The sequence below is a fragment of the Ambystoma mexicanum genome, chromosome 5p (genome assembly GCF_040938575.1).
Source record: "Ambystoma mexicanum isolate Mex_15411 chromosome 5p, UKY_AmexF1_1, whole genome shotgun sequence".
Taxonomy (NCBI): Eukaryota; Metazoa; Chordata; class Amphibia; order Caudata; family Ambystomatidae; genus Ambystoma; species Ambystoma mexicanum.
Window position 1 is genome coordinate 935,250,239 of NC_090930.1, and position 13,102 is coordinate 935,263,340.

Sequence of the window (13,102 nt, forward strand, 5' to 3'; positions counted from 1 at the left end):
GTCCTCACCTTTGCTACCCACACTTTCACCTACCCAGATCCTCAATTTCTACTGACTGACAACATGCTGTTTGGATCTCCATGCACAAACGCTCCCTTTTCACACTCCTTCTCCTAGTCTACAAAGCTATCAATAGCCTTGTGCCTCAGTTCCTGTATGATTGTATCTCTTTCTCTACAATCCTCCTCTGCACTCAACCTCTCCATCCCATACCATCACAGTGTCTACTATTGCTTCAGCTCTTTCTCCCAACTCGCACTCTTCCACTGGCACCCACTTCCCATAACAATCAACCCCAGCCCAACAGATCTTGTCAAAGCTTGGCTTACACTTCTCTTAATTTCTAAAGAGGGAGCTCCCCATGGCCTCTCTCCCCATCTCCCTGTTGGACCCCAACCCCGCCTCCAGTAGTTCTTAATAATGTAATTTAGTACTTTTTAGCTTGAAGCACTTGCTCCCTTATATTAATGTTACCTTTTTAAGTCACTGGTTTGCTTATATACATTTTGCTTTTCCCGGTCCCTGCTATATGGCCTTTTTTTTACACCTCAAACATCCTCACTACTTGTTATCTTTATGCTGTTGTACAGGCACCCTTCCTGAGAATGATTCGCCATTTGTAAATGTGTTTGTCATTTCTGATCAAAATTGACATGTGTGTTCTTCAAATAAATATAAAATACAAATACTAACAGGTTGGAGCCAGGCATAAACTGAGACAGTCTGCATGATTTGATTTGTGCACTAGAAGCATGAAAGTGGGGCGGCAGGGTCATGTACAGTTTGAGAGAGGCTTCATGTCTTCTTTGGACACTAGCAGGACGAAAGTGTGTTGTCTTTTATAGTTGCAATGCTGGCAGGTATTGTTGAAGTCAGCCTCATTATTTTCTTTTGGACACAACCAGTAGCAAAGGAGGACAGACCTAAATTTGATTTCTGTGAAACCTGCTTGAAAGTGGGGCAAACATATATTGAACAGGCTTCAGGTTTTCCTTTGGGGACAGCCAGCAAAAAGTGTTCCAAGCGCTTGTGTGCATTGTTCCTGGCCTGCCAGCTATTTGAGGGTTTTACGAGAAGCCTTCCAGAAAGGACCAAGTGTAAATGTATGTATTGTTGACCATTTGAGATTTATGTTGCAAAATGCAGGATTTAAAACTATTATTTTAAAACATTTCTGCACGATAACTGCCCAAAAACATACTGCATTAGTTTGGGAACACTTGCTCGGGCCAATTCACGGTTAACATGTAGACCCCTCCACCTTACAAATATACTAGCTGACAGTGCTTCAGAGTGGGGCACAGAAGCCCAAGAAGTTGGCTAGGTACATCTTGCTCACTTTCTTGACCACACAATGGAAGAATACGATTCCCCCACCAAATAAAAAGCACAGGACTTTTTCCATCGTTCACCCCACTCCTGCCACACTAGATACTCCCCTGCCACTCTCACCTTAAAAATGCAATATGGTGGGTGGGCATGGGGCGCGAACAGCACTGTACAGAACTCTGCGAAAACAGAATGTTTCCAATAAGCTTTGTGTGTAAAGTGTCCTGCGAAACAATTTTGTAAAGGTGGCCACCCTATTTGTAACTACTCGGGACTGGCAGCAGAGATGGAACTAGGTCACGAGTTAAACCAAAAGCTGGTATGCCTTATATTAGGGAGGGAAGAGATCAGTCGTGCAGTTTGTAATTTTGTGATGCTATTCAAAGGATCTTCAAACAGGAAGTTTGAGAAGCGGTACAGCATGGTGGCTACAGCAAGAGGGATCGCGAGTTTGGGGCATTTGGGCCACAAAGAAGACACCAACATGATGGAGAGTTCATTTGTGGCACCCCACAGTTTATTCAGGAGCAACCACGCACACCATAACAAGATACCACACCCCTTACCCCAATACACTCACAAAAGACATAAAAGGAAGGAAAGAAACAGAAAACAAAAAGGAAAAACAGAAAAACAAAGGCTCCTAGTTGAATCAGGACCGACCAGGAAGACGGGCAATGCTGCACACGCAGGATTGCTCATGCACTGTTTCACTCATATAAATAATCCTGCAACCTACTTGGCGGTCTGTGGACCCTGGTGGAGACAGGCGGCCCATACCGCCCCTCACCAACACCATGCTCATTTCACAACCCCACGCACAGCTCTCACACCCTCCGCAGAGGCTGGAACCTCTTCAACAACTAAAACCATAGAGGCCAAAACATCCTCTGCACCACCACAGCAGGATCCTGGTGGGTGATACACTGAGCCCTTGCACCCCACCACCACTCGGTCCAACCAGGCCATCGTCCATCCACCATCATCCATCCATCACGCCCCAGAGACGACCTGCACACCAATTCTGCTTTTGCTCCACACAGTGTTGTTGCTCAATTTCACATAACCCCTGCCCACACTTATGGCTTCCATAGGGGTTGGGGGAGAACACAGGTAACCCCTTCCTCGCAAACCGTGGGGTCTTCATCTCTCCTACCTGGACAGCCCATTCCTTGTGTCACGCATTCTCCCTTTCCGCTGCAATTCTCTGTCTTTCCCTCATCCCAGCCACAACAGCCTCCAAATCCACCAAAAACTGTGCAACTACACTCAACCAACCAGGTTTGAGCCGCCCACTCACTTTCCTGCCCCTCATGAGTTCAAACGGTGTACAACCGTTATTCTGTTCAGCATTTCCGTAAGTGCAAAAATGGCATCAGTCAAAATCACACACCAATCCAGCCGATTGGCCAAAGGAAACTCTATAACCTCATTCACAAACTTTTTGGCACGCTCAACAACCCATTAGCACTTGGGTTGCACAGCGCCGTCCTGTGATGCTGGATTCCCTTCTCCCTCAAGAACTCTCATCTCTTTCAAGACAAATTGCATGCCATTAACAGTGCCAATGCTCTCGGGTATGCCCTCTAAGCTAAAAACCTCCCTGAGGAACTTCAAAACAGACTACAGACCGCACAGAGGCAAACTCAATCCACCTAGACCCATAATCAACCAAGACAAAAATTAAGCTGTCTTCCTTGCCCAGGACATCAAACGGTCCCACATCTTGTCCGGAACCACTACCGGATACACGGTTGTACCCTGACCACCTGCCTCTTATCACTAACTGCACATAGAAAATAATCCCTGACTGCCCTTTCAACATCCACATTTACGCAGCTTTGAAATGTATGGCCCGAATTTAATTACAATACAGCTTGAATGTGTTTGTAGTATTAAATTGCACATTTGTCTGTATTTTCTTTTTTTTTTTTTAAACAATTTATTAAATTCCGCACAGAACACATAGATCAGCAAATTAACAATGTCTCACAATCAAAAAAGAACAAAATCAACACTGTAACATAAGCATTATAAAGAGTTCATACCAACAAATTACCAATTCAAGCGAGACATCTTCAACATATTACCCCGAATATTCCAAAGACAACACAAACACAAGTGACAACAAATGATACCACAAACGGAAAGGAGAAAATAAGAGAAAGAAGAGAAAGAAAAAGAGAAAGAAGAAAACCAAGAAAGAAAACCCATCAACCTCACCCTGAATCCCTTGCTATCAAAGTAATCCTGCATATACATCAATCATAGAGAGCCATAAACAGACCCAACAGCTGCATGTAATCCTCTTCTTTATCTTTATTATGAAAAGAAACCTTATCATAGCTTGCCAAGACATGCAGCACCATCAACATTCGGTTTTTTCCTTGTTTTCCAAATCCTGAGTATCAACTTAATCGCTATCATTATAGCTCTATCAATCCAACAAGAATGCCTCCTAGCGCTTCCACGTCTATTTTTCTTGGAAAGCAAAATTATACTCACTGCAGACCTCTGCAAGACAATACCAAAAATCAGATCAATCCTATCAAGTACCTCTTTCCAAAACATCTGCACTCTCGGGCAATCCCACAGTAGATGCAATAAAGTGCCCCTATTAACATCACAACACCAACACAAATCATTAGGTCGTAACCCCAGCTTAAACATCTTAACCGGTGTCCAATACAATCTCCCTACAATTTTTTGTCTAATTAGACGTAAACCCATATCGGGTCCCAAGTTCGAAGTAACCCTTAGAACATTCTTCCAATCCACTTCAGAAATGTCATCCTGAACCTCTTCCGACCAAATTTCTCTCAATCTAGACCATGCTAATTGGAGTTTCTCATCAATAGGCATAAATTGGGTATAAGTACTCGCACAGTACTCCTGGCCTTCTAACAGCTTACTAATCTCTGGCTTCTTTCCAATAGAACCATCCGCCATATCCATCCTACTATTCAACATACAAACCAAAGCCAAGTATCTATTCCTCTCACCCAGCCTCAATCCATATCAATCTTGTAATTCCACAAAAGTCAACCACCTGTCCCCATCCATCACATCCTCCAACTTCAGAATACCCCTATTTATCCAACTCACCCAATTCAGACATTTATTACCTATTTATATAACATCATTAAACCATATAGAAGCATCAGGGCTGAAACCATAACTCTGGTCGTTTTCCCTAAACCACTCTCCCATCACTTTTCTAGTCGCTACAATCGGAATAAACCGCAACCTCTTATTCGGTAATTTACCCATACTGTATAAGTTTCCCAGTTCAAATGGTGCACAAACGTCTCTTACCATGCGCACCCAAAGAGGTTCTTTTGCATTCCATTCCCTAAAGTAATAGGAGCTTTTTTTCAGCAAAAAGGCTTTGTAATATTTTGTCAAATCCGGGAATCCAAACCCCCACTCCGCAACCTTTTGAATCAGTATATATTTTGGAACCCGAGGCCTTTTTCCCGGACCCCACAAAAAAAAGAAGAAAAGAACTTCTCAATTAGGATTAACTTCTTACATAACAACAACGGAATCGATTGAATAATATATAAAATCTTCGGTAAGAGGACCATTTTGATTGCATTAATCTTCGCCCATAAATTCAACTGGAACCTTTCCCATCTCTTAATCAATAACAACATATTCGTGACTACCAAGTCCAAATTAAATTGCAGCAATTTCTTCAAATCTCCGATAATGTGTATACCTAAATATTTAACACCCTTCAGAGACCACTTACAATTCCACGAACGCAAGACATTACAATCACATCTGCTAGACAATGGAAAGATCTCAGTTTTTTCCCAATTCACTCTATGTCCCGACAGTTCCCCCACTTCTTGAAACATATTTTCTGATTTGTGCATTCCCAGCATGTTCGTTTAGGACGGTTCTTTCCTCCTCTTTTCTCCTGTGATGAAGACATTGCAACAAAACCTTTAACGTCGAAACCAAACTTTGGAAGTTGCCAGAAGACACTTAAAACAATCCATTTTATGTGTTCTCCCCTTGGCTACATGCATTCATCATTTTGTGTTATTTGTTCTAGTTAGGGAATTGTGGCTGTGATGTTCCACACAATGCCTTGTTTGTTTGATTTAGTTCATATGTACAGTTTGTTGTGGATGTGATATTGAATGATTTTAAGGTTGAGTACTTATTGACATACTATTGAATTGCTTTTTTCACACGAAATGTAAATAAAACGTAATTTTTTTATTAAATAGAAATAATTATTTGTAAATGTTTTGTTCCAGATTTAAACCTTCAGGTTTATCTCAGCTCTGTCCTTTCCACATAACCATACATCCGAGCCACCAGTAACACTCTCTCAACCTCTTCTTTGTCAAAGTGCGCCCAAGATGCCCCTCATGGGCTAGAATCACCAACCTGCCATGTACTTTGACCAGTGGCACCAACCACCTCAGGGACCGTCCGCATGCTCATCAGCTACCAAAGCATAGTTCCTGGCAACCTCTGTGTCCTTAACGGTCCAACCAGCCCACAGATAAGTGGTGCATCGGACACTTTTACCCCCTAGAAATAGGCAAATACTCCCAAAACATAAAAACCGAGAGTATAAATACTCTCAACAAAAAATAGTAAACAGACATATAGGACCTTGAGCTCCTACTTTCACCCACACAGCTCCATGGAAATGTTTGCACCAGTAGTGCACATAGCACCACAAGAAGAAATTATTATTACTATTGCATGATTCGAAGAAGTAAACATGTATTTTTTTTAAATGTGTATGAATAACTAGGTGCAAAAGAATAATTATTACAACAACATTTCTGTTTTCGAGTTAAAATAGTTGTTCGCTTATAAAGATTCTCCCATTGGGAATTGGGCTTACATTTTTAGTCCCAACTTTAAAAAACAAGAAGCAAAATACTCCTGCTTCAAAATCTTATCGGCAGCACAGGGTCCAACCTTCTCAGAGGCCCCTCCCAATCTCCTGCAGGTCAGGGTTAGTAGTACTCTCCTCCCTCCACTCCTCGTCTATTCCTGGTATGACACACGCCACCTTCACACATTCTTCACCCTTCAAACACTCTTCCCCTTCCTCACACCCCAGCAACATGGACAGACAATCAACAACAGCATGCCACCGGCCTGGAACATACTCTACAATAAAGTTGCAGACCAACCATCCACAGTGCAATCCTCTGTGAAACCGGTCCCAGCCCCTTGGTGGTGAGCACATGCATCAATCACTTGTGGTCAGTTCGTACCACGTACAGTAAACCCGTAAGAAGCGTACAAAAATGGTTTGCCGCCCAGAACACAGGCACTGCTTCCTTCTCAGTAACTGATTAACGCATCTTGGGATCCCGCAACACCCTGGACGCAAATGCCACAGGTCTATACTCTACGCCCTTCAATTGTGTCAACACGGCACCTAACCCCAGCTTGCTGGTGTCACCCGTCAACACAGGCTTATCCTTTACATTGAATGTAGAGAACGAAGTGGCTTCATCAAAACACTTTCTCACCCTCTCAAACTCCTCCTAACAACCCTGGGTGCACTCAAATGTCACATTCCTTTTACGCAGCTCCCCCACGCAGATGGTCTTCTCAGCATAACAAGGGATATATATCACAGAGCTCAGCCATCGCTAGGAACGACCTTAGTCGGTCCATGGATGCCGCAACAGGGGCACATCCACCAGACCTTTTTTCGGCCTGATTCCATCCACATTAATGGTGTGCCCTAAACAAGTGACACACTGCACCTTTATCTGGCACTTGCAAGTTTCACAGTCAAAACATTCTACTGTAATACTCTCATTGCTTGGTGCACTCTCCGATCATGCTCCTCTTCAGTCTCACCCCACACCAGGATAACATTCTGGAAATGATTCACTCCAGCCAAACTACCAAACAGTACCTGCATCAGCCGTTGGAACACCGTTGCTGTGGAAGCCAGTCTGAATGGCATGTAGGCCCCAAACGGCATCACAAACAAGGTCAGATGGCACAATGCCTCACGCAGTTTGATCTGATGGTAGGTCGAAGACAAGTCCAGCATTGAAAATCACGATGCCCGCCCCAACGCTGTCAGATCGTTAATGTTCGGGAGAGGGTGTCTGTCCAACCAGATGTTGGGAGTTCAGGTCATGCAGATCCACACACATCCTTAAGCCCCAGTCCTGTTTCCTTCCCAGCACCACCAACAACCATTCATATTATTCGATAGCCACAATAATTCCTTCCTCTGTCAATTTATGCAGTTCAGCCTGTGGTCCTTTCCAAGCCAACGCTGGTATGTTTCTGCCCCACTTCAAGATGATTTTGTGTGCAAAACCCTTCAACTTTCCCAATTTATCACTGAAAACAGCGGGATACATGGTTTTCTTTACATGTCTGTCCCTCAGCCTCCACACACAAGAGAAGCATTACTCTTTCTGGGCGTATCTTGTCAGGAACGATTTTACATGTATGTGTAATTTTCCCTCCAGTTATGAACTCCCCTACTTTTTGCTGTTGTCTGACCATCCTAGCCTGACTTTTGGCAGTGGAGCACAGCCTTCTGCTGCACTCCGCTGGGTTTTCGCTCACTTTGTTATGGGGAAACTGACGGGCCCTTAAAAACAAACAGTCAGTACTGGGAGACTTTGTTTCCCTTGGTCTTTCACTTTGTTGCTAGTTTTTGGCATGTTACCAGTGCACAAAGTTCCTTACAGTACAGTGCGCTGGGGTCTCCCTTTCATTTTTAAGACCCTAGACACCCTCAAAGGATTTTTCGGTAGAAGTACGAATATGTCTCAGACAGAGCTGGTGGCAGCTGGTATTTTTCATATATTGTTAACTCTTTCTTTCGGTCGATATCGCAATTACCGCGTTTGGCCCTAGACAGTGGCTTGGCCCCAAAATAGCCATTCCACAAGGTCCTTTGTTTTGTCCTTTGGCCATCTTGTCCCTTTGCCTTCCCCAGGTCGAGCAGAACCAAGAAACCCCTTATTTGGTCATGCAGATCCCTGCGCAAACCAAATATTTCACAGGCTTCTGCATGCCTTGTGTGTGTGTGACTCCAGGATGTGTGCTGGACTGTCTACTTCCAATACACATCCTGGGTGCCAGAGAGTCTGGTGTGCTGGTAATGACTGGGACGACTGTGGCCCATGATTGGTCACCGTCTGGCATGGCTGTATGTGAAAAGATCTCTCATTGGATCCTCTTCGTTTTCACATGAAGGAGATCCTGGATAAGAGAAGGGCCAAACACCAATACCAGGTCGATCTCTTGAGTTCACAACAACCCTAAGATAGGATCCAAGCATCCTGAAACTAAGAAGCCGAGTCGAGGAACCACTGGTGACCCGCTAGAAGGTTTGGCACCCTGAGCCCGCTGTTGTCCCACAGGACCCCCCGGCTTCTGATCGAACTTAGAAGGTCTACAAAGGCCTATTTGAATAGTGGGACCAACTATTCACGGCACCTCCACCTTAACCTGAAAGCAAGCCTTCTCAGAAGTGTTCCTGGGCCAACCAGTGAACTGACCAGCTTGCACAGGACCTTTGCCCTGGAACCGCCACCGTCTTGAGTTGACACTTGAGACTTTGGGGATCATAAGCACTGGGTCCAAGGCACTCTCCAGCCGAGTTTTGCAGGCGCCCTAGGTCTGGAATTAGGAGAGTACGCCTGAACCTGAGTGCACGCGGTCACTGTGTCGCCCAGCCGTGGTGACGAACCTTGAGGGTGTGCTGCTGCTTTGCCCCCTGTGCCCTGAGATGAGCTGCAGTGAAATAAAGCTGATCCCTTTGCCAGCAGATGAGAAAATTGCCACTGTCCCACCACAGAATCATCCCTGGAACTCAGCCCCTGAAAGTCGCAGAGCCGCACAATTGCAGCATTTGAACCTGCAACCGAAGTGGACTCGACTGCCGAAGTTTTGTCCGGAGTGCACATTGGGTCGGTGAGTATTTGAAACCCTTACCGGTGGCCGGTGGTGCATCCATCCATTTTTACGCACAAGTGTCCCCTGAGGGCCACTCTTCTTTATTGAGGTAGCCTGTGCTACCGAGCTATTCCCAACTCTTGGATCCTGTTCTGCCCTCAGGAGACCATCCTCGAATAGTGGGAACTTATTCTTCACTGCCTCACCTGCCTTCCTGGGCTGCTACAGCCTCTGCAAGAGACCCCGTTTTTGCCCAACCGCACGATCGCATGCATCTGCATCCGAAAGGACTTTTGAGCATAAGGCTCCACTCTTCTTAGGGATTTGTCTACCTCTCAGTTAGGGTTGACAAAGTGAAGGACTGACTAAAGTATATTCGCACTGTTTGCTCCCTTTGTGGACCCTTACTGTGTGCCATTCCTTTAGGCCATTGGTATCTGTATATATTTTTTATAGTAGTGTTGTGTTGGTTTAAGTATTACTGCTGATCTTTGCTTGTGTTTGATTTAAAAGACCTTTAATAAATGTATATGTATTTTTGATATACACCTGACCGAGTAATTTGAAATGTCCTTCACAGTGTGTGCTCATTGTGGGCTTTCTATCACCCTCACCCCTCCCAAGACCTAGTCTTGACTGCTGCCAATGCTACCTTGATTGGTCTGGCTTGTCCAGAAGGTTACCCTGTTCCAAGAAACTAGGTTGGCCTTCTGAACCTCTGCCCACCAGGTCAGAGTTCAGAAATCCATCTTAACATATCTGTATGTCCAAGGCTGCCTGTTCGCCGTACCAAGGGCACTTGCCCCCTTATGTGCCACATACAAATTCCCTCTAGTTTGCCTCCCCTTGAACTGGATGTCGACTTACTCATACCCTAGAGCGGGGATAGGAACATGTCCATAGGCACTGGGATTTATGTCAACCGTTGCCAAAGACTTAACCGACTTTTTGAAGGTCTCCTTGTACAATTCTGGGGACACAATAGTGTAGGGAAAACCTGAATCCACCATAATCTCAATGTCAGCACTGTTAGCCTTCACAACATCCTATGGCTCGTACTTCTTTTCCCCTTGAACATGCAGCAAAACGCTCTGCTCAGCCACCATTGCGGTATAATACTCCTACTGCTCCTCGACTGGATTGACACTCCCTTTGGATGAATGGGAGTTGTCCCTGCCCGACCTGCACTGTCTGGCGTAGTGCCCCCTCATGCCACACCACCTGCACTCCATGGTTTGGGCAGGGCACTCTCTGACACCTGTGGTGTGGCTGCTCCATCCACAGCTACTGCAGTGGGGCCTGGACACGGCATTGAGTTTCCCCTCCGTCTTGCCCCTTCTGTACCTCCACACATCAGTCTTACTCGTAGTGTATACTGTTTGCCCAGAGTTGTTGTTTAGCATCCACTCCTCGAGCGTCACTGCCCGGATGCTCTTGGCTGACTCCTCCATGGCCTCGCCAACACCATAGCTTTTCCAAGGATGGGTCCCTCTGTGTCCACAACCTCTCTCTTATTTTTGCATTGAACGTACCCATCATCAAACAATCCCTTATGTACTTGTCCAGTACACCAGTAAACATGCAAGTCGCCAGAAGGGTCCTGAGGGAGGTTCCATAACTGTCCATCGGTTCATCGACGCCCTGGACTCTCGAGAAAAGATGGTACCTCTCTAGCACCATGTTCAGTCTTCCTAAAGCGCTTTGCGAGTTTCTGTACAGCAGATCATAGGCACACACCACTCTGTCTCCTCCTTCGGCCAGCGCTGCGACATCCTCCCCTGGCAGGTGCCGGAAAATGTGCAGGCCCTTGGTGCCCAGGCAGTTCAATAAAGTGGCTTTCTTTTGGTTGTCCTTATAACTGGCACCGCCAGTAGCCGGGAGGTAGACTTTGAAGGAGTCCAGCCATAATTCCTATGGTATGGCTGACTCCCAAGGGTTCAGCAGGTAAGGGGGGGGCGTAGGAGGATTGCATGGGTGCGCTCCATGATGTCTAAAAAACAAAGAGCGACAACAAGAAAACCCCAAAATGTCCAACCTGGCTACTGGGACAATGAAGATGTGACCGGAGCCGTCAACTTGTATACTGGTCGCCTTGACATCGCCAAGATGGCGACCCCACTGGCCCACGTTGACAGGTCCCCCTTCCTCGAACCCTCCGATGCAGCCAGAACCTTACGGCGAAGCCTGCCAGGTGCTCAACCCAGTGCCCCAAAGTGAGGGGAGGGGGGCACCAACCACATCTTTCGACGAACTCTGGAATCCCGCCACAGGGGCGCGGTGCAACAGCACCCCGCAGTGTGTGCACCGCACACCGCTTCACCTGCCCCTGGATGGGCGGCATGCCACCTACTGCCCCAGCAGGCGAACCAGCCTGCCACCATGCTACTTAGTCTGCCGCCATGGGGTGCTGAACTTGTCAGAAATGTGGCGTTTCAAGCCACAAAGAAGACACCAACACGAAGGTAAGTTTGGCCATGGGACCCCACGGTTTATTCAGGAGCAACTGACTACTACTCAAATCCAACACTCGAGAACACCAGCGAGAGATCGTTAAAAAAAAAACTATGTAACGTCTAGTAACCTTAAAATAAATGGTTTCACCATGTTTAATTTGTCCTACACTTCAAAACAGTAAATACGAGTTTAAGACTACAAAACACAAACAAGTACAAATGCATCCACTCCAAGAAGGATTTAGGATTAACACTCTATCACCCATAGTGGCCGACTTCTAAAACACACATTTTTAAATGTATTAAAACTGGAAATGCAAAGGTCTCCAATAGCAAATGTGAAGCGCAGATTGAAAGCACCCGATTTAATTAAATTATTTAAACTGCCATCCCCTGCCAATAGCCAAAACTGCGCAGGATTCAATCTCACTGGAAAGCGTAAATGTGGAAACATAGTATTATAGATAAAAACAAACGCATGCGCAATGGAAAAATCATAACCAGCAGGGTAAAACTGAGATCTGGGTCTGCAGTATAGGAGGCGAACAGGCTTCCCAGACAATAATAAGGATGTGGGTGCGATGGCCATCAACAGTAAGATCGTTATCTCATCACGCTACCATTTTTCCGCTTTGGCGATGTGCTCCAGGGCCTCGTTTATCTTTTGTGCCGCCATAGCCATCTCTTGCCACAGCCCAGTGTCCTGTTGGAGAGCGTTGGCCAGTGGATAAGGCAAGCGCTCAGCTGACAGCATCAGGTACAGAACTCCTGCCCCGCCCTCCTTTCGGTTCCCAGATCTCGTTAAACTACACAGTGCCCTGTCAAAACATGGGGTATAGCTAGCAGCCATCTTTGAACAGGGATGTTAGTGTAAAATCATGTGTATAAAGATGGCAGCTCTCCACCCATGCCTGAACTAACACCTACATTCCTATATTATTGTGAGCAATTAGCATATAAATTAGAAATAGTTTATTTAGACTGCGATGATATTGAAAGTGTAACAGATATATCTGTAAAATCTATGGTTAATAATTCATTAAAGTATTAGCAAAATGGCTCCCTTTTAACTTGTAGTTGCCGTTTTCTGTCATATACCGAAAATAAATGCTGTCTTAATTTACTCTTTCCGTTTCCATTAGGTTGCTCTGTGACTTAGCTGAATTGGGTGGCACTGTAGAAAGTACACGAAGCAGCCCTTTATGTAAACAGAGGAAGGACGAGCTTGTCGCTGGTCCTTCTTCTGTTTCAACAAAGGGCTGCTTGGAAACTAGTCACTGTAGAGCTAACCATCTTCCGTGAAATATTAGTCATTGTTCGGAGGCTCTTCTACACATTTTCCGACAAATCCCTTACAACGACGATCGTAACAGTCTAAATTGGTGCAACAAAAGGGATTGTCA

At 45.5% G+C, this 13,102-nt stretch overlaps 1 protein-coding gene across 1 annotated transcript in view; it reads right to left on the minus strand.

Moving 5' to 3' along the window:
- NAPG (NSF attachment protein gamma) overlaps nt 1-12,488 on the minus strand; it is a 307,511-nt gene extending 295,023 nt beyond the window's left edge. The window contains exon 1 of the mRNA XM_069613376.1: nt 12,320-12,488. Coding sequence (XP_069469477.1) covers nt 12,320-12,453 — 134 coding nt within the window. The 5' untranslated portion in view covers nt 12,454-12,488. The remainder of the gene's footprint in view (nt 1-12,319) is intronic.
- Between the last annotated feature and the right edge of the window lie 614 nt (nt 12,489-13,102).